The sequence below is a fragment of the Protopterus annectens genome, chromosome 2.part0 (genome assembly GCF_019279795.1).
Source record: "Protopterus annectens isolate FY-2018-M chromosome 2.part0, PAN1.0, whole genome shotgun sequence".
NCBI classification, from domain to species: domain Eukaryota; kingdom Metazoa; phylum Chordata; order Ceratodontiformes; family Protopteridae; genus Protopterus; species Protopterus annectens.
Genome location: NC_056728.1, coordinates 1,937,412,812 through 1,937,439,534, shown reverse-complemented (window position 1 = coordinate 1,937,439,534; position 26,723 = coordinate 1,937,412,812). Strand labels below are relative to the sequence as shown.

General features: G+C 36.2%; 1 protein-coding gene across 1 annotated transcript in view; it reads right to left on the bottom strand.

The window, feature by feature from the left end:
- Positions 1-26,723, bottom strand: part of LOC122792903 (CUB and sushi domain-containing protein 1-like) — a 4,548,980-nt gene that overhangs the window by 4,179,011 nt on the left and 343,246 nt on the right. The window contains exon 9 of the mRNA XM_044060461.1: positions 12,651-12,866. Within this exon, the coding sequence (XP_043916396.1) occupies positions 12,651-12,866 (216 nt within the window). The remainder of the gene's footprint in view (positions 1-12,650; positions 12,867-26,723) is intronic.

Genomic DNA, 26,723 nt, shown 5'->3' with positions numbered 1-26,723 from the left:
TACAGGAAAAGGTAGGAAAATTAAATATATATATATATATATATATATATATATATATATATATATATATATATATACATATACATGTTACTGCTTAATGATAAATATCATAGTTCATTGTATTGCACTTTGAAGCATAACTTCTACTGGATAACACTATCAAGACATAATAAAATGGATAGGCTCTATGAACAATGTGAAGCTTATTATCTTAAATCTACCTAAGATTTCAAATTCATGTTTACAATAATCAAATTAAGAGTTAAATTCACTTGTTTAAATAAAGCAGAAAAGGACAATAGTTAACGTAAATAAGCTTAGAATTTGGTTAGCTTCTTTTGGATTTTATCGTCCTTCTCTATGTATACAAGCTTCACTGTTGGTACCATCTTTACTGACATTCCTATCTGGTGATGTTATTCAAGGCCTTTTACACGTTTAGTGTTTACCAGCAGCATTCAGACTAAAACAGATATAATGACTGTTAAAGCAGACCAAGAAGGATAAATTTAGGACAAGGCCTCAAAGATTAAAAATTAGAAAACAAAGTATGTTACAGAATGGGAAAGAAAACAAAATCCTTGCGCTCCAAATGCTACTAATGATTACTTTTTGTTTCTTTTCTTGGAATTAAATTTCAACAGCTATTAGGCTGAAGAATTGGGTAAAAAGGTAATTCTGATGTGCATGAGTGCTAACAGATTTTACGTTGGTTGTTTTGGTCTGTTTGATCATCAAGTCAGTGGGCTGCTTTATATGTGGAATGATTCTTCCCTAATAATATATGGGTTTCTTTCTGTTTTGCTTGGAAATATATTCAGTATATTTAAATATGCTTAGATTATTATAAGAAGCTACAGTACAAATAGTTCCTTTCAAAAAAATGTTACCAGTATGTTGCCTGTCACAGTCTCACCTACAGTTAAATTAGTTAATCAGACACAGCTGGCATGCTGTGTTAACGCTGTTGTTTTAATAATTTGCATGTACTTATTATTAATGCAATGCTGTTGTTATGACAAACCTGAACATATCACACTGCAGAACAGTCATCACCTAAATAATTCTTGTTCTATGTATAGCTGATCTGTATCTGCCAGTATCCTAACCATGCACCCCACATGCAGCTTTTTGTTTAACACTATCTATGTTCTTTTCTCCAAATGAATCTCTATTTCACTTTGCATATTAATATTACATACTAAACAAACTAAGAATATGCATAACCTTTATGGACTAGCTCTACAGTATGGCAATGTGTCAGACCTCTCAGCTGCCCCTGTTTTAGAGAAATGTTTCTATTTTCTGGCCTGATTTAGGAAGTTCCTCTTTTTGGAGCTATATTCCTATTTTCAAATTTGATTTACCCCTTCACACAATTGTCTGAACTGCCTTTATCGCATGTAATTTTTGAAGTTGTATTGTATACAGAAAACCACACCACATGACCAGCACACTAGTGGCAAAAATAATTAAAAAAAGAGGACCCACATCTTACATCTCCCTTTCTATACATAACTAAATGATCCTGTGATGCAGTTCCTTAAAGTCTACAGAATTTGCACTGTCTTTGATAATGTGCCTATATTTTCCATCATCTGTCTCACTCTTTTTTTAAACATGGGCTCCTGACCAATATACCACATTCTTACTGGAAACTGGAACAGTTGTTTGCTATTTGGAATCTAAATTTGATGCTAATTAGATGTTCACATTTTAAGCTGAATGTTCCTATTTTTAAGGGCCATTGTTCCTATTGTCAATGATTGCAGGTCGAGATGTATGCAGTGTTTAACTGTATAGATAATAGATTACTTGCATGCATGTTATTTACTGACATTGTACAGCTGGGCATTTAAGTTTACATGACCAAACAATATTAGACCAACCTTATAACTTCACTTACTTCTTAAATGTATCTGTTAAAATGAACTTTTAATGTGCTTACTTACTTAGCTTCTGAAATAAATGACTTGTAGCAGCTACTGTTTGTTTTTAGTTGTTCTGTTTGTAATGCTTATCCAGTTCACCAGTCTGAAGTATGTACTTTCTAGCTGAAACTACAGATCTCTGCCTGTCCAGTTCTACAACAGTTAGATTTGTATTATGGCATCTTCAGGTTGACTTCCTGACAGAATTCATGCGTTAGAGGGCAACTGGACATATGAAATGTCTATTTTAACATCAGCAGCTTTTACTCCCTACCAAAAAGATCAGGGATCAGATCACTGAAGTCAGAAGCTTTCATGGAAAGTGGAGGCCTCTTACAGCCCTCACTTAATGTACATGCATCTGCCTGTGTTATAGCAAGTATAGCAAATGAAAGAAGTGTATATCACTGCATAGACCTCCCAGGGGGACAAATATTCTTCCAGGTACACGTGTACTGCCTCTAATCTATGCTATGCTACAGTCATGTTCTGCTGCTTGCTAACTTTTCTTAAAACTACATCAGAGGAAGAATCACCTGTCTGAGAGCTGCAAACATCAAGCATATGTCAGATGCATAGTGGAATAAATTAAGGGGGGAGGAATCATACAGAAGGCATACTGATTGCATGGCCTTTGCCTCCTGAAAAACATACTGAGTTCAAATATTTTAATATAACCAGGTGCTACTTGTAAAAGTATTGTCACACAGCAAGTGCATAAAACTGCTGAAATATCTATTAAGGAAAATAGAGGTCGTCACTGTTAAATGTTATATTACTGATCTCATAAACACACAGTACCAAAAAAGATTTTCGCCAGTAAGCAAGTGCAAAGGCCTGAACAATATCTTCATAGAATCAAAAAATGGACAGCACAGGCAACAAGAAAGTAAATAAGACTAATATTTATGAAACATTAATAAATATTAGTCTGATTTACTCTTTCGTTGCCTGTGCTGGCCATTTTTTTGGTTCTATGATCCCTTAAACATGCCTGCAGTTAAACTTTTCAGTACAGAGAAAAGGCATTAGCTTGCTTCCATAAATGAATATGTAGTAAATTGTGATTAATAATCCTCAAAGGCAAGATGGAATGGCAAACTATAATGCTATGCGATGAGTACTTTCATCTTACTACCTGATGGGATGATACTACACACAGCTATGCTTTATCTGTTGCATCCACTTTAAAATGTCTTCTTTTTAAGCATAGTAACAACACAATAACTATAAAGACAATGAGTAAAATAGAAGCTTAGCTACTCACCTTTTTTTAATCTAACAGCAGCAATGATTTGATTATATTTATTATTTAATATAAAATGGAAGATCAGAGGGTAGAGACTTATATTTGCATAGCATCTTTGATTAGCTACTGCTATTTCTTCCTGTTTTCAACAAACATGATAATTCAATGATTACCCTGATTAGGAGAAATGTTACTCTAATTTAATAAGTATGTGTTTATCTAAATCAAATAAGGATGGGCCCTATGTAAAGAAACACAGTTGTGCATGACTAAATCATATAAGGCACTCTTCTTGCCACTTATCCTAATTAGAAATGAATTTGTGCGAACATCTATTTTGTTATATTTGATTAAGGTTGCAATTAACTTATTTTGATAAAGTATTAATCCAATATCAAATATGGGCTGGACTTAAACAAATTAACAGTGTTCTGCTTAGCTATCAGGACATCATCTAATTGTTGTTTTCTTTGCCTAGTGGGAATAAATGAGCTTAACTGAACCAAATTATATAAATCAATTCTAAAGAATTGTTTTAAATAATGATATACATTATTTGTTGATTTTATGGGTGTTTGTATGACAGTTTACTAGAAAATATGCATAGTAGTAAAATCACTGTAAAATACATAGTTTAAATTAAAATGCTACAATGAAGTTAAAAAAATGTAATGGCACATTATTATAAAGACATTTGTGTTGTTAGGAAATGTTTTTCAGTAGAAAGAAGTAAACTGGCTTCCACTGCTGTCTGGAGGACTATTACGTTTTCAGTTAGAAAAATACTGATCAAACATATCTTATATTAAATGGAAGGGGTGTCAAATCTTAGATAATTAAAATAGTTATGGACTGATGGAGACAGAAGAACAATATTGGTGACAGTGTATTATAAATAACAAAAAGACAATTGCAAACAGTAAGGGTCTCTTGCTGGGATATAGGACATTGGTTATTTCGTACTGAACTTTTGAACATAAGCTTTTTTCTTGGCAATCAGTATTATAGCAGTGGGCAATGAAAAGATAAGTAAGTCTAGAAATATCATACATTTCACATAAGAGGTTTCTACTACACACGTGGCTTATGGCATGGAAGGCTGCTGTTTCACAAGAAGTGTAAGAAATGTAAACAGCTGAAAATGAACTGAGAAAGTAATGATCAGCTGGAGAGTACACACTTTCTGGGTCTATATCACGTTGTCGAACTTTTAAAAGTTTGAACGTCATATGGTCGACACCATATGATCGAACTTTTAAAAGTTAGAACATTTCAAAGGAGATCTCCGTACAGTGCAGAATGGGAAGATTTTTCTTTCCTGCACTGTAGTGTGATCTCAGAGTTGGTATATTTAAAGAGTGGGTGGTGTGGGGAGGGGGGTGCAGGGGGGCTTGGTCCCCTGCTTAAACCATTCAGGTAGGTTTTTTCTTTGGTTTTTTTTTTTATTACATTTTCAAACTTTTAAAAATTTGATCATATGGTATCGACCATATGACTTTCGAACTTTTAAAAGTTTGATTATGTAATAGAGACGTCACTTTCCAGTAGTTATTCAGAAGATCAGATTAAGGGGTTAGGAGGGTGGCCTAATGGTTAAGGTGTTTGCCTTACAAACACAAGGTGCAGGGTTTGAGTCTCACAAGGAATAATTGACTAGGCTTAAAATGGCTTGCAAGGGCAGTTAGCCTAGTACTAATCTATGAACCTATGAAAAGAACAGGTCTGAGAAATATGATTCTATAGTAATGTTTTCTTACAACAAAATGCCTTAAATATAAAAATATGAAGAACAGCAGTGAGTGAGAGAAACAAAGATATAAAACATTACCTACTCAGTCTCAAAATGGTATCAACCAGTTTTAATCTAATCTACAGTGTAACCTGTTAGAGCATTTGGAGAACATCACCTTCTCTCTGAATATCCAATATCGATATGTATAGTGACATAAACAGATCACAGCAATGGAAGGGAGAGATTGCAATATTTATAGTACTTTGTATAGTAAATAAAAGGATTTGGTGTTCTAGGAAAATGACTACATTTTGCATATTGACTGTGATTTATCAAACTTCCATTTTTTTAATTGTTATATGTTATAATAAAGATAAAATCAAAGATTATTTACTTCAGGAGTCAGTTCCTGATGCTGATAGCAAAATGGCTTCCTGATATGAAACAGGTGTCAGACGTGATGACGTCTATGATTATATAATAGAACTGCAAAGCAAGAGCATATATGGACTGCTGAAGAAAAAGGAAATAGCTGACCATTTAAGGAATTATGTATGAAAGCAAAGTAATGTTGGTTCTAGAAATTACATCTAGATACCTTGAAAGAGATATTTGATGAATTTGTTAAGGAAAATGAATACCGTTCAAAAACAATTTGCACAGTAAGCAGGGTATATTTGCTTGGTTTTTGGACACACAGAATGTTAGCAATTCAAGGCTTGTATGGGTAGGGTTATGTAGTATGCAGTAGATTTTAACATGATGACAGTGTATGGTGAAAAGCAGATAAAAATAGGTACTGCAATTCAGAAAAAATACAGATCCAAGCTGCACAGCTGAAATGAACAAGAATCATTTGTAAAACAAGCAGGAAAGCATCAGTAAGCCTGTTAGAAATATAATCCTCTGTGAAAGACAGGCTAAGTTTAATCAACCTCATTTAATTCAGGCAGTAGAAGGACATATGCTTACAAAAGAAGCTCCACAATAATGTCCCCACTAATGGCTACAGTGGCTCTCACACTTTACATGCCATAGCGTAACTATTAGTTCATTGAATTCCACAAAGCTCATCCCTGCATATGTTCAACAGCAATTTATTTCTATGGATTGGAAACAGAAAATTTATCTCAAGACTTCATCATGTACTACCAATGGAGAGAGACAGCTCCTAAATTCTTTCTCCTATGTAGGGATCCCCCACAAATTATCTATGGTATGACCCTGTTAATAATAAGATAGGTTAATTCATGCAGGACATGGAAATTGGCTAGGCTTAAAATAGCCCACAAGGGCAGCTAGCCTACTACTTAGCTATGATATCAGTGTGTAACTATGCAACTATAAAAGAACTAACAACACAGGTTTTTTTCAAGATTCAATAAGGTAACCCAGTTATGTTATTATCTCCGGTAATTCAGTCACCATAATAATCCTCTTGCTTAGCAAGGTTAGCAAATAGTACACACTTGAAAGTTTTTATCTGTGCTATGTATATCAGAAGAAAGGTACCGGTGTGATTTATTTTTTATTTTAACATTTGTTTAATGGGAAAGTCTGACTGGGACAGAGCCTATTTTCAGTGGAAGCATGGGGAGAAGATCTTCAGATGCATGTCTTTGGAATGTGGGAGGAAACTGGTGCACCCAGAGAAAACCCACACGAATGTAGGGACAACATGCAGACTTTGCACAGAAGGCATCCCAGATGAGAATCAAACTGGAGAAGCTCTTGCTGTGAGGTGACAATGCTAACCATGGCACCACTCTGCTGCCCATGATGTAAGGGGTGATGTAAGGAGACTGGTTTTATTATATTACCTTCAGAAACATTCTGAGGACAGGTTATTATACACTTCACTAAGTTTGTTTTTCACTGAATCAACTTCACATCAATTTATGACTTAGCTGTTACAGATCACTCTTGTAGCTGATGGCTGAGAATGTCCATGTTTGCTTAGGCTGTTGGTGGTTGCATGCAATGACCTGTGTCCAGCAGGACAGATGGTTGTCAAGAAAGTAACACATATGATCTATGATTTGTACCCATGTCTCATGTGAAACAATAGTCCTACACAATTCTGCAGCATTTTACTTCATCACCTTCCCCTTCTATAAAACAGAATTAAACATCAGGGAAAAAATGTGATGAAGATATCCTTTGGTGAAGTTAGCTTTTGATTAAGTGGGTTACACAAATAGCGATTCGCTAAATAGGGTCTTCCATAATGCGATATAGACCCTATTCTTACATGCCTGATTTGAATGATAAAAGTTGAAGAAAACATAACTGTGAAAATCTAAATAGAACAATCGAATTTAAAAAAATGACAGAAAAAAAAGCAAAGAAAACAAAAACAAATGGCAAATGGTTTCCAGCTTTACTAGTTAAAAACAGATATGTTAACATTCCAAACTTTTTAAAAATACTTCAGTATCTAAAAATAAATATGAAATGAGTTTGGCATCAGTGACTGCTCACAATAAAATCTGTTGCATTGGATTAGAAAAGACGACTTTAGGCAGTAATCCCTAACGTGGAACTTTTCCCACTGATGATAGCCCTTTCTGATTCAGAGACAAGCCCTTGACAGTGATCCTACATGGTCTGTAGAATCAAGGCTGTGGGCTGTCGCCAAGACCACGCTACATGTTAATGAAGCATTCTGGTGTTGTGGCCTATGCTAATTAGCCATGAAATCTCCACCAGAAATGCATGTGGAAAGGTATGTATAAATCTGGCATGAGTTAGCTTGCTTGACAGAGTTAATTAACTCGGCCAAAAAGTCTGTATTCACCCATTATTTTTAATGGGTGATACTGCATTAGAAGTAAGAGCAGGGGAGTTTAACAGACAATTAGAAGTAGAGGGCGTATGCATCCTGGTATGTGTGCAACTGCATGTGTTAATCTATGCCAAAGGATGAAAGGTCTCAAGTGATTGCCCGTGTGTGTGTCTATGAGTATGATCAGGTGAGGGGGACCTGATGTACTGTGAATGTCTTTGTGTGCACATGTGTGTTCTTGAGTGTGAATGTGCTTGTTTGTATGTGTATATTTGCATGTGTGGGAATATGTGCATGTGTGTGTGTGTGTGTGTGTGTGTGTGTGTGTGTGTGTGTGTGTGTGTGTGCGTATGCTTGCTTGTGTGTGTTAGTATATTTGTGTGTATGGCGGGGCTACCATACCTCTAAACTCCTATGCACTAACAAGCAAATACTGCAATACTTAGGAGGAGACACTAGATACCAAAGAATTTAAAATATAACCCCAAATCATTTAAGAATTTAATAGAAGAGTAGAATGTTTGGGTGCACAAAATACATATGGATGGAAACACTAGAGACCAGGGGCTGTATTTAATATTTCTAGTTTCATTTAAAAAGTTAAAGAAGAACAGCTTTTCCTCAAGAAACATATAAGCTATATCTGGGATTCAGTAGACACGAGAGACACTTTAACATTACCCTAAACTACTTACAAAGTTAACAGAACAAAGGGTTTAGTAGGGGTAAAAAAAAGGTTTAAACTCTGTACCCTTGGCACAGGAAGTATCTCATGCACAACTCAGTGCTGTAGTCCTCTGCACTAATGGAGGACTTGAATACTTAGTGCAAAGCATATTTTACATCTTGATATATTTTCTGAACAATAAGAAGTGTGAGACTATCTTTCCTTAAGGAAGAACAAATCATCAAAAAGAGAAAACTAGTTGTTTTGAAAACTCTAATCTCTGGTATTACTGTCTGTGATATTCCACAAGGGAAGGTGCAGGTATAAGGCAAAATCAGGTATGTTCTATAAAATCAGGGAGCAGTTTATAGAGGTGGGGGTAGCTCCATGTGTGTGGGGGGATGCCATACCTATAAATGGCTATGATCAAGATGTCTGGATAAAGTTGGAAGTACACTAAACAATGCCAGGGAGAATTTTATGAATATTATTGGGAATCACTTAAATAGTTTATAGGACAGCAGATCTAACATTACAATGCTTTTCTGTACAATAAGAAGAATGACAGTCTAATGTCTGACATTACTAAGTGTAATCATCTGTAATTTATGAGGGGCATGGAAAAATAAGAGGCTATATCAGGAACTTTCTGTACAAACAGGAACAGGTAAGAGGTATGGCGTTTTGTGTGTGTGTGTGTGTGTGTGTGTGTGTGTGTGTGTGTGTGTGTGTGTGTGTGTGTGTGTGTGTGTGCACGTGTGTGTGTCAGTTTGCTCTTGTGCTTACATGTTTCTGATTGCATACATGTGTGTGGAAGGATGAATGAAGGTGGTGTTTGCAATAGTATGATGCATGGGGCCAGAGAGGAGAATGAAAGCGCCGATTATCATTAGCAGTAACAACATGATTCGGAGACATGTACGTTAGCCAAAAATGAAATCTTTCCATGCTATGTCTAACTTGTCTCTGAACTACATTTCTTGCACTGGTGGAAATTGCTACTTTTGGCTCCAGCAGCTTCTGCTAGTTGCTGCTGCAGTTTCTGCAAGCACAGGAAAAGTTTTCTGAATCCTGCCCCATGTTTTTAAATACATAAATCCAAACATATCTATGTTGATTAATTATTTTTTAACACTAATTGTTTTCAAGAAATTGAAATAGATTACATGTCTTTAGGAGAGTGTTTCAGTCACAAAGACATTTACGTCACATAGCTGTTGGGTATTTTAGCATCTCTAGCACTGATAAACATGGAATGTAAGATTTATTATGCTTTATTCAAAGACGCATGAAATGCATAGGTACAGTGCCCTGCAGGAAGTTCAAGACCTAAAAATCCCAACACTACAGACTAATGGGTGATTCCCTAGAAATTGCTGCAAACTCTGAAGGTCACTGTTACACATTAAAAACTTTTTTTTTTTTTTTTGCATGGGAACCCCACCACCACTCAGTGTTGAGGCTGCATCTCCCACTACACCACTTCTTATATATACTTACTATGAGATCACTGGATCTTTAAGACAGAGTGGATCACACTTAAATTGCCACAAATCCAAAGACCACAGTTATCCGATAAGTACAGCTAGAATTCCTTATGAACTGATTTATGATGTGAATGGATTACTTTGTCCTGTTTTAAAAAAATGCATTTAATGATTTCATTCATTATAGATATGCTGGTTTAATCCTTGGCTGGGGTGCCTTCTGTGCGGAGTCTGCATGTCCTCCCTGTGGTCACGTGGGTTTCCTCCGGGTGCTCTGGTTTCCTCCCACATCCCAAAGACATACTGTAGGTGGATTGGACACTCTAAATTGACCCTAGGCATGAGTCCATGCATGTGTGTGTCTTCTGTGGAAGGTTGAGCGCTGGACTGGCAACTCAACACCATAAAACTCCACTGCCAATCATGACCGGACAGGTGATCCTCTGTGATGACCCCTAACCATGAAAAAGCTGAAAGAAGAAGATTCAATATAGACATGTTCCATTTCTCAGAAGTAAGACAATATGGTGCACATTTACAAGGATGCAGCAGATATAATTGTGACCAGTAAAGGTGCATTAGTCTTATGAGCATTAAAGAGAAAAGTTTGTATTGTTATTGTTAGGCACTTATTCTTCAATGATATTCTACTTATTTATTTATGTATTTATTAATCTTTCTTAACCTAGAAGGTAGTTTGGTCCTTGGACCCTTTTCATTGGTTCCAGGCCACTGCAGAGTATATACAAATCATGCTTTAAGTCAGTATATATTAAATACAATTGTATAAGTTAAGACAGCATAACAGTAACACAGTCAGCCGAATGGTATGATTAAAACACTTATGTCTCAAGTGGCAAAAAAGGGAATGCATGGATGTACAAGTCTTGTTACAAATTTAAAATAATTCTTCAAAGAGTCATCTTTGACTAACTAGCTATATATGAGTCAAGTCATCCACTAACAGTTATTTGAAAGCTATTATTTGTTCAAGATGATTAACACAATTATTTGGTGGATGGTTTGCAAACTAAATTCATATACAGTATCCATTAATTATGCAACATGATAATTTCTTCACACAACAGAACTACCATGACCAATATTAATAATGTCTTAGCATGGTTTTCACCAATGTCTTGACATTACTATTAAATATCTTACAGAAATGCACACTGCACTTCAGGCAGACATTGTCAGTGTTTCAAAATCTAAGAGACTGCATTTGTGCCCCATGAAAACTACTTCCTATGAACAGAACTCACCCTTCAGCTATACCTGACTAAAATTGTTACTTCTCAGCTGGGGTGCCTTCTGTGCAGAGTCTGCATGTCCTCCCTGCATTCTTTTGGGTTTTCTCCGGGTACTCCAGTTTCCTCGCACATTACAAACACATGCATCTGGAGTGTTTCTCTCCGGGCATCCACTGAAAAATGGTTCCATTCCAAGTCGGACTTTCCCAGTAAACAAATGTGAAATAAATAATATTTTTTCTATCAAAGTTAACTATCATTGATGAGCATAATATGCCAGTTTCATATTAGGATGCCGTAGAGACAAAAAACGTCTAAGTGAACTTTTATCTTCATTACTGTCAGTTGTCAAAGGCATACAGTTCACCAAAAACTGGTGAGAAGTACAAAAGAAAGTACATTTACTTTAAAATATTAATAAAAATATGCATTTTCATTGATTTCGTACTTATTCCATATGTTTTGGGCATATCATTTAATTGCATAATCCTTTTTGTATTTTTACATTAGAGCATTTCAGAATTTGTATTACTTCTGTGTAGCCTTTCGATAATGACATCTGTCCAGTCCTCCAAGTGTCTGAGTTTTGGCTCATAGTGTAATTTTACTATGCCTTGCCTCAGTAACATCTTTTCTTCTCCTCCTATTCATTGCTGTATGTTATACAGAGCCATGCAGAATTTTAAATACACTAACATAACAACTGAAGCTTACTTCAATTACGTCACATTAAAATTGGAAGAGAAAATTGTTTTGACCTTTATAAGCACATACAGTATCAGAAAATAAATAAATAAATAAAAGTATATATATTGAGTAATCCTATATTGTGCAGCATAATGCAATGATTGACAACATATTTCCTCAATCGGTCTAACACGGGTATAACTTTTATATTTGTGTTCACTAGAAATAAAAGTAAACAGTTATTAATGTTAATAGCAGCACCTGCTAATGTTACTTACAATGCAGCAGCATGTTCTCAGTTTGGAAAGCACATTTTATGGGTTCAGCAAATCCCTGCAGATGATAGCTTGGTATAACTACCCCAGTACTTTACTGTTGTAGGGCATGGGCACTGACATTTGTGTCAATGATTTGACATCTGACTTCAGAGAAATCATTGTTGTTATGTGCTAGCCATATGGGGCACCATAAGCCCAACGGAATGGAATGGTCAACACGTTCAAACAAGCAGAGTACGAACTGAAAAAATAGTGCCAGACACATTTGACTAAATATGTTTCACAGCATATTGCTGTCATTCCTGCCCTGTAGGCTTTTAACACAGCTTGAGAAAAACATTGATTTCTCTTGTAACAAGAATATGTGCTTATCCTCCTGGGGCAGAAGTGTAGCTCTTGTATTTATTTCAGACACATACTTTTTTAGATACATTTTGCATAAATGACTTGAGAGATAATTTAGCATCAGAGCACCAGAAGGGATATCAAGAGAAAACTTTTTGTTAAATTCCATCAAATTGTAACAAACGTAATGCATGAACAGATGAGGAAAAAAATGCAGTTAATGTAAATTGACAGACCTGAAAATGTAATGTTGAAGCCTTCAAAAGAAATTGAGAAGTCAGAAATGAAGCGGAGCTGAGCAGTAAAGTTTCCAAAGAGGCCAGCTTTAATTGATGGTGGCAGGACTGAGCCAGTGAGCCGTGCAACTGGTTCTGAAAAGCTTCCGTCTTCTGTGATGAGCAAATAGTCATGGGAGGTTTCAAGGTGAAAAGTGTGGAAGGTAAGCTGCACTCCTGAAAACAGAAACAGAGAGCACTTACAATATCATAGTTTGTAATTAATTCATGTTGCTTCCATAAAATGACAAATTCAGAAGATTTCATGGTCACCATGGCCTTGCCACTGGCTACATTCCTGAACTTTTGATAATTAAGTGGTATCAAGTTTCTTGTATGAATATTTTGACTTAGATTTTTTCAGGTCTATCAATTGCTTTGTTTCACAATGTACTTCCTAAGACGTTAAGACCATGACTTTGGAAACGATGACTTCATAACTGTAGCAAGCTGTCATTTAGTACTATATTTCATAAAATTAAAAAATCCACACTGCTTGAAATGTAGATAAAATGATATTGGCAGGAACTAAGCAGACAAGACCCTAAAATAAACAAAAATACTTTCCCATTTTTACAGCTGCTGTTAAAAATAAGTGCCACCCAGAACACTGATTTGCCACCTGAAAATATCCAATGAGATTTGCAGAATAGCTTTTGTAAAACTTTATGCATGACTCTCAGAATCAAGTGTGGAGTCTATATCATGCAACACTTATTTATCAGTATTTCTTTGCACATTAACAAAGAAAGATGAGTGTATTTACTGCATCATCCTGCTGCATTGCCCATCAGTGTGTGCATATTTTGAGTAAATCCTTGTTTAATGTCCAGTTTTCAGGAACTACCTTGCAGATACTTTATATTTCTGTGTTGCATAGTGGGTCAAACAGTGATCTCTGCAAGTTCATTCCTCTCACTTAAACTAAAGCCTGGTGATCAGTCTGGAAACCCTTTCAATAGTTTCTGGATGGAATTGTGTTCTTAATTTCATGTCAGTCAAACATCAGATTCTATAACAGTTTAAAGAGCAGAGCTTCCTAATTCATCCATGAATGATATCAAAATGTAGCACAAGCATCAGTTAGAAGACTAGCAAATTAATAAAAACCTACAGCAGTTTTTTGTATTGCAACTGCACCAAAGTTCGACTCTATACTGTTGAATATGTGTAAAAATGATTTAAAGGGACAGGAAACTGCTAAAATCTATAAAAGCTTCACAAAGTTCTTCTTTCGGCTTTTCCCGGTTCGGGGTCGCCACAGCAAAACTCCGATCCGCTAATGATTGGCAGTAGATTTTTTTTACGGGTGCCGAGGTGACAGCTCGACACCCAAACTTCAACGAAGGCACGCCCATTCTACGCATGTCTTCCAAACGCCAAAACCTTCTCGAAGTACGTACATAAAATGATTAAATTACTTCTGTTTGTCACGTGCTCATGTTATACAGCATCTCATTTTATTTATTATAACTGTTTTAGCTTGATTTTTGCACACAAAACATTAAATGGTCATATTTTACAAACTATACGATTGGTTCCAAAACAATTTACAATTTGGGTAAGGTGATTCCTAAACATGCAATCACAATGAATGTCCCAATGCATGTAGCCAGCAAAAAAAAAAACAACAAAAAAAAACATGATGTGTTAATGAAAAAAGGAGAACTCTACTATGAAGTTTAGGTAAGTATTGTTGGTGTCAATGTACCTAAATTACAGCTGTTTTGTGAGATTTGAAGACTTTTCCTTTATAAAGTGTAAGATTAGATGTAGCTCTTATACAATGCAATTTTATCCTGGATGTCACTGGGACTGTAGAGTTTCCATTCTCTATCGACTGCTTGGCGCACAAATGAAAGGTGTGAAGTACTGTTTCAGTTTACTACTGGTTATTTATTTATTTTTATTTTACATCTGTTTACTAGGGAAGTCCCACTGGACAGAAACCCATTTTCAGCAGAGGCCCGGCGAGAAAAGCTCCACATATACAAACAAAAATGTAACAAAGAAATATAAGGATACTAATACATATAAATTTCAGAGCTTAACAAGGCTTTACAAGAAAACAATTAATCCCCTTTCTCCAATTGAACTATAATGCAAATATACATACATACAACTATAAGTTTAATAATGCAAAAATGCATGCATATAACTACAATTCCCTATATGCTGAAGTTTTAACAGAGGTTTACAGTGGATATCATATGTTACAGACATCCTGAGATTAACAGAAAGATTAAGGTATTATTATGGGATAGAAGTAATTAGTGTTTTTGTTCACAGAATATATAGGCAGCAGAAAAGAAAGCTAGATGGGCTATCTGTAAGGCAGAAGTAGTGATTATTAAAACAGAAATAACAGCATGGGGTAGTAAGGTTTGGCATAAGTAGTCTTAGCTAACCCAGGCTGTTGCACGAGCAGAGGTATATCTTGAATAAATGGCTTTTGAGCACTTTTTAAAGTGAGCAGTGTTAGTTGTAGATCTAATAGCTTGAGGTAGGGCATCTTCAGAGTCAGTTTTCCACATTTGATCAAAGCCATTAAATACACATATCAATTAACAATACAATCAGCAGATAATTGATTTCAATAAATCCATCTTCCCATTCATCAGGTTTTAACCCTTACTCTGTCATTAAGCTGGTTTTACATATTTATATGTCTATAAACACCCAACTTTTCTTGTAATGGTAACTTGTACACAGTGTTTTAATGCCAAAGCCAAAGTAATGTACTAGTGTAAAGATTACAATATTATTGTATCTATAATAGAAACAATATATATAAACACAATGTTGAAAATGAGTAAACACAATGTATAAAATTAAATTGAGTATGTTGAAAAATTCATACATAAATGTCACCCTAATACAGCTACACAAAAAAAATCAAAAACTCTATTTTGTTTCTGTATATTAAATACAAGCAGCCTTATGTTTCAATATACATGCTAAAGATAGGGTATCGTTGATGCCAGGTGCACTGCTAGCGTCTAGACGCACCTGCCACATGCATTCCCTGACCTCCAAGATGGTTTTATAATCACCCCCAAAACCCTTTGTATATAATCTGTCTATAACAAAAAATAGAAATTTCTTGAAATGTGTGCAATCTTTTGTGTGGTTGTATAAGGAACTAGTTGATTTCTTGTTTTTGATGTCCTTGTTGTGTTCTAAGATTCTTTGTCTCAATTTTCTTGTGGGCATACCTACGTAAAAGGCTGGACAGATAAACAGGTAGCCACGTAAATGACCAGTTTCATATTACAATTGCAATAACCAGGACTCCTCAACATCCTCTTAAAATTCCCCACTGAAACATATGGGCCATCATTAATATATTTGCATGATTTGCACTTACCACATTTGGCTATCTTAGGAGGCCTTTGACCAGTGGACATGGGTGTTTTCTCCAAGTGTTCTTTAATATTTAAACCCCTGCTCTTAATAAAAAGGGGAAACTTCCCTAGTGTATCTTGCATATCTATGGGGAGTATACTTTTCCATGCCCATTGCATGATATTTTTGACTTCAATGGCCATGGAATTGTGTTGTATGTCCATACCAGTTGGAATATTCCTCATTTTTTGTTTATTAGTATTGTTGTTGCCTGCATCCTTTTGGCTGTCTACCAGAATATGCCTGAAATCTGTAGCCCTTCTTCTAATAATGTCTTGTTGAACTGTAGCAAGTATGTCCATGGGGTAACCCCTTTGGACAAACAAATCAATTAATACCTCCAGTTCTTCCAAAAATCTATTGTCCTCACTTACAATGCGTGACACTCTAATCATCTGGCCTTTGGCCATGTTCTTTTTGACATAATAAGGGTGGCAACTGTCATAGTGTAGAAATGAGTTACTGTACGTTTTCTTCCTTAGCATGTATATTGAAACATAAGGCTGCTTGTATTTAATATACAGAAACAGTAGAGAGTTTTTGATTTTTTTTGTGTAGCTGTATTAGGGTTACATTTATGTATGGATTTTTCAACATACTCAATTTAATTTTATATATTGTGTTACTCATTTCCAACATTGTGTTTATATATATTGTTTCTATTAGAGACACAATAGTATTGTAATCTTTACAATAGTACATTAGTTTGGTTTCGGCATTCAAACACTTTGTACAAGTTACCATTACAAGAAAAGTTGGGTGTTTATAGACATATAAATATGTAAAACCAGCTCAATGACAGTGTAAGGGTTAAAACCTGATGAATGGGAAGATGGATTTATCGTAATCAATTATCTGCTGATTGTATTGTTAATTGATATGTGTATTTAATGGCTGTGATCAAATGTGGAAAACTGACTCTGAAGATGCCCTACAAGGGTGAAAGCGCTTAGTCGGTTACATTTAATGCTTCAAATAAAAGTCTTGGTGATTTTACTTTGGTATCACCAGTGTTTTTTTTATTTTTTACTAGTTCATTTTCTTGTTGGAATTACTAATAGCTTAAGGTGATGAGTTCCCAATTTTGGCTATGTGATTTGAGTAAAGAGAGTCACCTGCAGTATTCTTAGCTTTGGTTACTTTTAATAGTGATTTGTTAATGGAGCATAAGACACAGTTCTTGAAATAAGGTTGTAGTATATTTTGGAGAGCTGTTCTTTTTTTTTTTTCAGACTGGTACAGTAAATTATGAGTCAATGGTAGCTGATATAAGATCGGAGATGTGGTAGTTCTAACCAGGAGCTTGTTTCAGGGCTAGGCAGTGGTGTGATCTATATGTAGAGTCTGTTTTAATTTTGCTATTTTATTATAACAAGCTTCATGTTTTCCTAACTCTGTATTCTTTAGGTTGATGAGTATGGGAGAACCATAAAGGTAAGTAGAGAGAAGGTGAGTTCTTGTGATGGCTGTTGTTGTGTTATTGGTTAGAAAGTGTATGTTTCTATGTTGGCTGCAAAGTTTTTTATATTTGAGATATATATATATATATATATATATATATATATATGTCGAATTTCATGCTATTATCAATAGCAACACCTAGGAGTTTTGTTTGGGATACCAGAGTAATAGTGGTATTATCTGTATATCTGTAGATGTGATGTAGAAAGCAGGGGGTTCTCTGGCTCTAGTGAGTTGGAAAAGCAAATGTTTGATTTTACTAGGATTAAGAATAAGTTGTGAATTAGAAAGCCAGGATTCCATTGCAGTGAAGAACTTTTGTGTTATGTCCTGAAGTTGTTGTAGGAAAGGAGAGGCACATATAAGTGTGGAATCATCCTCATACTGGACCAGGGAAACAAGAGCAGCATTGGTGTGTAGATTATTAGTGAAGATACTGAAGAGAAGGGGTTCTACAATAGAACCTATGGAACCCCCAGACTGACAGGAAGTAGAGTAGAGAGATCATGTTACCATTTTAAAGCTTGCTGGTGACCAGTTACATAGTTTTGGAATCATGCAAGTGCAGAGAAACTAAAATTTAGGTCAGAGAGTATGGATAGCAGTTCATAGTGGGAGATGGTGTCAAAAGCTTTAGACAGATCTAGAAATACAGATGAAACTATTTTACCTTTAGCCCTAAACTGATTGATGATATTAGTGAAGCTAAAGAGGGCAGTTGTAGTACTATGTTTAGGTCAAAATCCATGCATCCATGCTGTGATATAGTTAATAGACTATTAGTTGAGAGATAGCCCAGAAGTTGAGAGTATATGGACTTTTCTAGTCTTTTGGATAGTAGAGATAGAATGATGATAGGTCTATAATTGGAGAGATCAGCTGAGTTACCTCCTTTAAGGAGGAGGGGGATTATGTGTAAGATTTTCCAGAAAAGTGGGACTTGTTGTTCAGCGATAGAGTGTTTGATGAGAATTGAGATAGGGTAAGAAATAGCATAAGCTGACAGTTTAAGATAGTCTGCTGGTGAATTATTGTCTGCTATGGTTGTTGATTTAAGTTTTCTAAGTATTTATTTTATGCTAAAGGTTGGGACCGGATGGGAGTTGTTTGATGTTAGTGGCACTGTTTGAGGAGAGGAGCAGTTATTTTTGGAGAGTGATAGTATCCTTTCAGTGAAGTATTTGTTAAATTGCTCAGTGGTGCTATCTAGATTATTTATGAAGAAGGGGGTGGTGTTGAAGATTGTCCATGTTGTAGGATTCTTTTAATTGCTGACCAGAATTTTTGCAGGTTATTTTGATGTTTCATTTAGAAGTTAGTGTAATAGATTTTTATTTGTTTTGTTTACTTTGATTTTTGGCTATGTTTCTGAGTTCTTAATATGCTAGGGGATTTAATTGAGATTTATTTGTATACGACAGTTCCAAGGCCTTATCTCTTAGTTTGAGTAGAGTTCTTGTTTCCTTATATATAACATGGTGAAAGTAACAATATCATACCTAGTCAAACCTAAATGGTTGTTCTTTCATGAAAAGGCTTCAGATATTTACATGTATTTTTTTAGGTGTACTTCTTCCCATAACTCTGTAGAGAGCTATTGTTCATGGATGTTAACCCTGACTTTACAATGAAAAATGTGCTGCACTGCAGGATCATTCTGGCTATAGATATACTTAAAGTTTCTCTGTCCACAGTGCAATCGTATATCACATACTGAAGATAATCATGGACTGTAGAGTAGGTGTGTGTGTGTATCTGTGTTTAGCTAATAAGAAATTGTTGAAATGTAAATAAAGAAGAAATGAAAGAGGAGGAAATATGTTTGTGTGTGTGTGTGTGTGTGTGTGTGTGTGTGTGTGTGTGTGTGTGTGTGTGTGTGTGTGTGTGTGTGTGTGCGTGTGTGTTGGTTTATGTGCTTGTATAAGGGTTTCTGAGTCTGTTGGTGTGTGTGTGTGTGTGTGTGTGTGTGTGTGTGTGTGTGTGTGTGTGTGTGTGTGTGTGTGTGTGTGTGTGTGTGTGTGTGTGTGTGTGTGTGTGTGTGTGTGTGTGTGTGTGTGTGTATAAGGGTTTCTGAGTCTGTTGGTGTGTGTGTGTGTGTGTGTGTGTGTGTGTGTGTGTGTGTGTGTGTGTGTGTGTGTGTGTGTGTATCTGTGTTTGGTGAGGGAGGTCCAGTGGATAACACAGAAGCAGGAGCTATTTGTAGGTTGACTAGTTAGATAAGACAGCTCTTGCAGCTGGAGGATGCAGTTTACATAAAAAGTGACATCACTGAAAGTGTACTGCTAAAACAGATTATTGTTTAACATTGAAGGTATTTTTTTAATAAACTTAAATTTGAGCACTTTCATTTCAAAAAAGAAGGGTTACAGCAATGGAAATATAATTCAGATCCAAAATACTTCTTGAGTCCACATTTGTCAAACTGTCTAGAGGGCTAGGTAGCATGCATTCATGCGTCAACAAAGAGGAAGACGTGAGATCACTGTTCCTTACTGGAGGACCCTGTGAATAAATAATGTGAGTCACTTGCATATTACTCACACGTGCTGATAATGCCTTCTAACACTTTGCACCCAGAACAAACTTTGTCTTTCCCACCCATAGTTATGGCTCATAGCCTTCTCCCATTACATATCTCTGGATTCTTCTTGTGTGTGTCGCACTTCTCACACTGATTTATCTGTATTCTTTTATTTGACAGACCCTGATAAATGGGGCAGATGTTATTTCTTGACATTCAGCCTAAGCAATGCTACCAAATACATTTGGGATCCATTCCTTTGTCAGTTCTTCACAGTACAACTTCAGTAAGAATGAAAGGATAAATAAATAACCATGAAGAGTTTGACAGGATTACTTGCATAAGCTATTATGGAAGGTGAAACTACTTTCAGAAATGCTATAACATGACATTAAATAAATTGTAAAACAGCTCTGTAAGGGAAGTTCTGAGAATTGTGGATTGCATGCATTATGAAAAGAATATGTAGAATTCTAAGTGTGTATTTAAACTAGTAATCGATGCAAAAGTCCAACTATGGACTTGCAGTGATTTTGGGCAGAGTGTATATGCACATTTTTCTTGTTCTGTACAATGCGACCACTACAGCTGCTTTGCATGTATCTGCTGCCATTTCAAACAGTAAAATGCAGTGCACTCTCCTGAGGCATTCATGGTACAATCAGCCACGGTGTCTGCAGATGACTTTTTTGAAGATGTCCAGAAAATCAGATCTGTGTATAAAAGCATGAGTGGACAATTAGTGTCACCTTCTGTTAAATTCAAGACAAGTGCCCTTTCATGCTACATGCATTACCCTGTGATGGGTCAACTTCAGTAGACTGACAGTACACAAGAGCAACATTCACAACACTGAGATGAAATAACCGACACTTCACAACACCGTACATTCAAATTATCGAGCATCAGAACACCGACGTTTAAAACACTGACAGCGCACCAGTGAGCCCCACACCAATGACCTGAAAATGTGTATTTAAACGCCATGCACACGTGGAAACATCACACAATTGAAAAATACCTTTGCCAAATGCAATGAAAAATCCAAACAGTGATTACCCACAAACAAATATAGAAGTCTGTGTCCTTTATTTACATACTGTAGTTACATGACCAACAAGTTCAAACAGTCCCGTGGTAGACAATGTCAAATGTCATCCATTATCACAAAAGTGAGTGCCATGCTTGTCTATTGCTAAAGTACACCATATATCCTGTTACAAATCCTGTGATTAAATCATGTACAGGCACCTTACATTTTCATGTGAAACACACACACATTGCATCTTCAATAGCCGAGCTATGGCTTTCACAAAGTCCAGGTTTGAATATGATGTTCTTTAGGAGAGTACAGTCCAGAATTGTTCATGCCGTACCACTAGCCGCCTCTTCTTTGGTTCTTTGGAGAAGGAGGACATCCTGTCACCATCTGCACTGGTAGTTCGTCCACACGATTCTGTTTATGGACTAAAGCAATAAGTAGTACATGCAAGTCCGTATTCCTTGCATCTAACAAGCACTTTAGTCTACGATGCCACGCCTCAACTGAGTTCTGAGTGCATGGCAGGAAGAGGTCATTTAAGTCACTGATGTTCCAAAATGGAACTGGGAATAGCGGTGGGAAGCGTATGCTGACACATGTACATGTATTAAACTTACGCTTCTTCCCATAGACACACCAATCGCAGAAATAACGGACAAGCACCCTACCCTCCTCAGGGAATACCCCCCTTTATAAGCTCAAAGGTACTACTGACTTCTGACTCTGGCAGAAAAGCAAGGGCTACTAGGGACTTAATATGCAATTGAAAGGATGGATTGGTATTGTATACTGATGCTAATCCAAGGGACTGCACTTTACGCCAGATGTTCTGGCCGAAATGAAAGAGACAGCCTTTTGAACGGGCTCCGGGTACATTGAGACGTACACTTTTCAGTGTTGCTATCTCAAAGTCGCACAGAACAAACTTAACTGTCACCTTGAATCCCTGCTCTGATAGCAAATGAAATGTACAATGCCATAGGTAATTGTATTACTTTAAGGACTTTTTTGACATGAAAGCATATAGTAGTGGTACAGTTTTACTATATGTGCCGCACTTTAATAGCCCATGTATTCTGTAGAGTTGTCTGATGGTCACACCTTTCTTAAAGAAGGTGCTATCCATAAGCCAAATGGTAGCCTGGCTGAGATCGTACAGGTTCTTCACAGTACTGAACACCACCACTGTGGTGTCTGTTGTTGCATCAGTTATGACCTTGCTTACAAACATTCCCTCTTTCAGTGGGTAATCATTAAAGTTTATGGTGTGTAGTGTTAGTGCATTACTGCTATCTCGTACACTTGCCTTCCTTCTCATTCATCCAATTTGCTGTAGTAGCACCTTTCTGTTGGGAATACTATCTACACTGTCTAAGGATGTTGTTTGTAAAGCATCCTCTACCAGAAGACAAGGGGTGTCCCAACTGTATTTCATTCTGAGCTTTAAGTCATGACATACCGTATATCTGTCTACTTCCCCAGGATCACATGGGTGATGGTGAGCTACCGATTTCTCCCTCTGGCAGCAACGTATTTACAGCTCTACCCCTACAGCCATGCGTTATTTTCAGCTTACAAGCTGAGTATCTTTTATTACCTCTACACCTCTCTAGATGGTACAAATATCCTTCAATTACTAGTAGGTGCTTGCGTTTTTGCGACATTGCTGTTGAGTACAGCTCCCCAATGGTTCCTGGAGCTTCTAATGTGGATTCAGCCATGCTAATGGTTCCTGGAGCTTCTAATGTGGATTCAGCCATGCTTTCTTTGGTGTGGGACACTATTTACAAATTCTAATGCTGGATTTATACTTCCGGGTTACATGTAACGGTTAGTATGTACTTGATATGTACTATGATGTCCTAATACAGGGATGATTTACATTTTTAGCATTTCCTAAGCATAGCAATGAGGGCAGCTATATTAACATGAGTATGGACTGATTTTCAGTAGCTGTCGAATAATTGGAGTGTCAGTGTTATAAACGTGTGGTGTTATGGAGTGTCGGTTATTTCGTCTCGGTGTTGTGAATGTCGTTCTTGTGTACTGTCAGTCTACTGAAGTAGACCCCCCCCCTGTGACATAATGCACAGTCAGTTAAAAGTGTATTATTCCAGTTGATCTTGCAATTCTTTAGAAAAATGACCTTGTGCATGATTTTGCATTATGTTTTATTTGTCTGTTTTGGTGTTCTAAAGAGTAATGTATTCAAATGAATACATACTGTTATTACCTTTTGTTGTACTTACTGTTTATACAGATTCACTATGCAGCTGGCATTTAATGGGGATACATTTATTAAAAGTTTAGACTATATGGAGCTACTACATACGTGCAAATGTTGCAAGGAGACAGCATAAGCTAGCACATATGTTACTTATGCTTAGTATAGTTGGGCACTAAGCTAGGTTTTGATATAGAGAGACATTTCCTGATTGTTTCCTAATGGTAATGCAGAGACATTAATGTGAGGAATGTGTGTGGGACATCACTAGAGAGGTAGGCTGCTTGCACAATATAACAAACCCTGGATTTGTGTGTGCTAAATAGGCCCTCTGTGATTGACTGAGCTGCACTCCAAATTTAACTGCGTATAAAGATGTTAATTAGATGCCCTCTTTTGCCTTCATAGAAGCATGTAATAGCAGCTTGTTCTGAAAGTTTGGTTCTAGATGTATAGACTACCTGTTAAAAGGAAGAAACGGATGATACCCCATAACTGTTTTATGATATACTATATAATAGGGCAATGCAGAACATCTGCAGTATTTTCTTTCTTTCTTTCTTTCTTTTTCTCAAGAAGACAGAGTTCATCAGCAGTTCATTAGTCTACTGTGGGCAAACAGGGCAGCACTAAAAGTGGAAGAGTGTAGAACTGTGAAGGGAAGCCCCTGTGGACACCTGTCCTTATATGTGTGCATTTCCTTTATGTACAGTGTTTTCTGTGTTGTGGACTTTTTTCGCTGCCAGTCATGGGTGTACTCTGGAGGTGTACATAGAGTGCTGAGGATTATCAAGTAGCAGTGAATGATTCACTAAGGCATTCTATTTTTCCTCCTCCTTATCGCCTTTCCTCTCTGTTTTTTCTGGGAGGGTATGGATCTACTGTGGAGCCAGTACCTTTGCCTTTAATACAGGTCTAGCTTATTTTTATCAGGTCTATTCTATTTTAGTTGCTTCGGAGATCAGCTAGGTGGCAAATGCCATCTTTACTCCCCTTGATTTTGTCTCACTGTTGTGAAATCTAAGGTTGCCTCTCAATATAGGAGATGATCAGTTTTGACTTTCTTGGAGAGAGATGATTTTACACAGGGGCTACCTTCCAAAATCATATGCAGAGACACAAGGTTGTTTGTCCCTTAATCTATGTAACTTACAGATTTGCATTTTTATAGTTATGTTTAAAGTTATTGTCAAGAGGGAGTTTGTAGCTGTACTGATAAGAAATGCCTTTGTATTCTGCAGCCTCTTTGTTCATCTGTTGTCAAAGATAAAGTATTAGCGTCTATCCTGTCTGACATGTACTCATGTACTGAGTAATGATATGTCCTTACTTTATATGACATGAAATATTAATCATCTTATCATATGTAAATGAGAAATGAAATTAGTCTATCTCCCAGTATCCTAATCCTGCATTCATGATTTTGTTTATTCCATTAGGCATATGCCATAGCTAAAGTGACTAATGGGTTGAAATATATGGTCTTTAATACTCTGGGTCATTCATCTTTATGTGGACACAGTTCAGTCATCAGTTCGCTACCTTTAATTCATTAACACCTGTGTGGTGTAGAATGTCACATTTGTGGTAGCTTACACACAGCTTACACTTTTGAGCATGCTCTGAAAAATAAACTTAAAAAGCATAAGATAAACAAATTTAAATATTTTGTAATAGCAACATTATCAGTAAGAAGTATTCTTTACAATGATATAGTCAGCTTTTTCTCAACTTTCACAAACAAATGTTCATATCTTGAAAATTATACATCTACTTAGACACATATTGTGAGAACATTTTTGTCAACTAGACATAAGCTTTCACATAATAAAAAGAAATTCTTCTACAAGCAAATGTTTGTTGAGATATTAACAGATATAAGAAAATATTTGTTTAATTGTATAATTAGCAATACAAAATAATACTGGGTACCTTTCCAGATGTGCAACTTACACTGCAAATATCAAAGATAGTTTTCTTCAACAACAGCTAAGACTTCACATAATGTTATGCAACAGTTTGTCAGTAACTTGGTTTTTGAAGTATTAAGTACACATGAAAATATTGCTTATTTTTATAATTAATAGTAAACAGCTAACAATATGTGTAGTATAATGTAATATAAACCAGAATTTTCAGTGAATTGTCCTGTGCCAACATTGTTTCACAATATACACCCTAATAAAATGTAGGCCTCTCAGTTATGAAAATATGAACATAAATATGAAAATATAAATAATAAGTGGAAAGTGAAGATTCATTTCTCTACTGAAGTACAACCTAGACTAACAATTTTAGAGTCATTTTGTTAATAACTGCTTGCCCTTTCTAATACTGTCAGTTATTAGCTGATGAGTCACTTAGTTAAACAGGATAGAACCAAAAAAGCTCTGGACCCCATAAGGAGGTACAGGTGTGAACTGAAAATATACAAGAAGGTGTTATAGGCTTGAATGTGTTAAGTATGTGCCAACACATACAGGAGAATCACATTTTAGTTGAGCAGGAACCTTTAGTGCTAATATATGGCTGTCTAAATATGATTGGATATGTACCTGGTAGTGTATACAGTCCTAGAAAATATGAGAATTATTTGCTTTTGCCCATTGCAAGGCATATAGCATGACTTTCAGTGCCACATATTAAGAACTGTGTGTCAACCATGAGATTAGAATACTCTGCCTAACCTAGACATGTCCACTGTGTTAATCTCCAAGAGGTCTTTGGTCATTAATTTATACAAGCTATTAGGCCCAGCAGGGTTTTTGTTAATCTCCAAAAGGTCTTTGGTCATTAATTTATACAAGCTATTAGGCCCAGCAGGGTTTTTGTTACTGTGTAAATAATGCATATCTAGGGGTGTTCTGAGCCCAATGCTGCAGGCTCAGAACTAATGGTAAAGAATATTGCATTCCCAGACCCAGAATACATAGCCAACATGCTATCAGGCAAATTCCCACATCTGAACATACCTCTCAACTGTCCAGATTTTCACAGAATGTCCAGATTTTTGGCTCATTTTTTTTTTGCTTGTTCTTCATAAAAGTTGTGGTTTTCTGACAAATCACTGGTATGACCTGAGGACTGAAGTCACTAAATAATGATATTTGAGTTTCAAACTTCAAATCCTTCAGAAAATGTATGTTTAAACAAACCCTGTTACTCTAGCAACTTTCTAAGTTTATAAGAGCAATATTTAAAAACTGTCCCCATTTTTGGGCATTTGTCACCCATTTTGTCAGGCTTTGTCCAGATTTATTACACTAAGAGGTTGAGAGGTATTTGTCTGACTCTACACCCCCCCCAAACTCTCATAAACAAGTCCAGAAAGTACTATACAAGGCTGACAACGCTACTTCTGTAGAATCGGATAACATACTG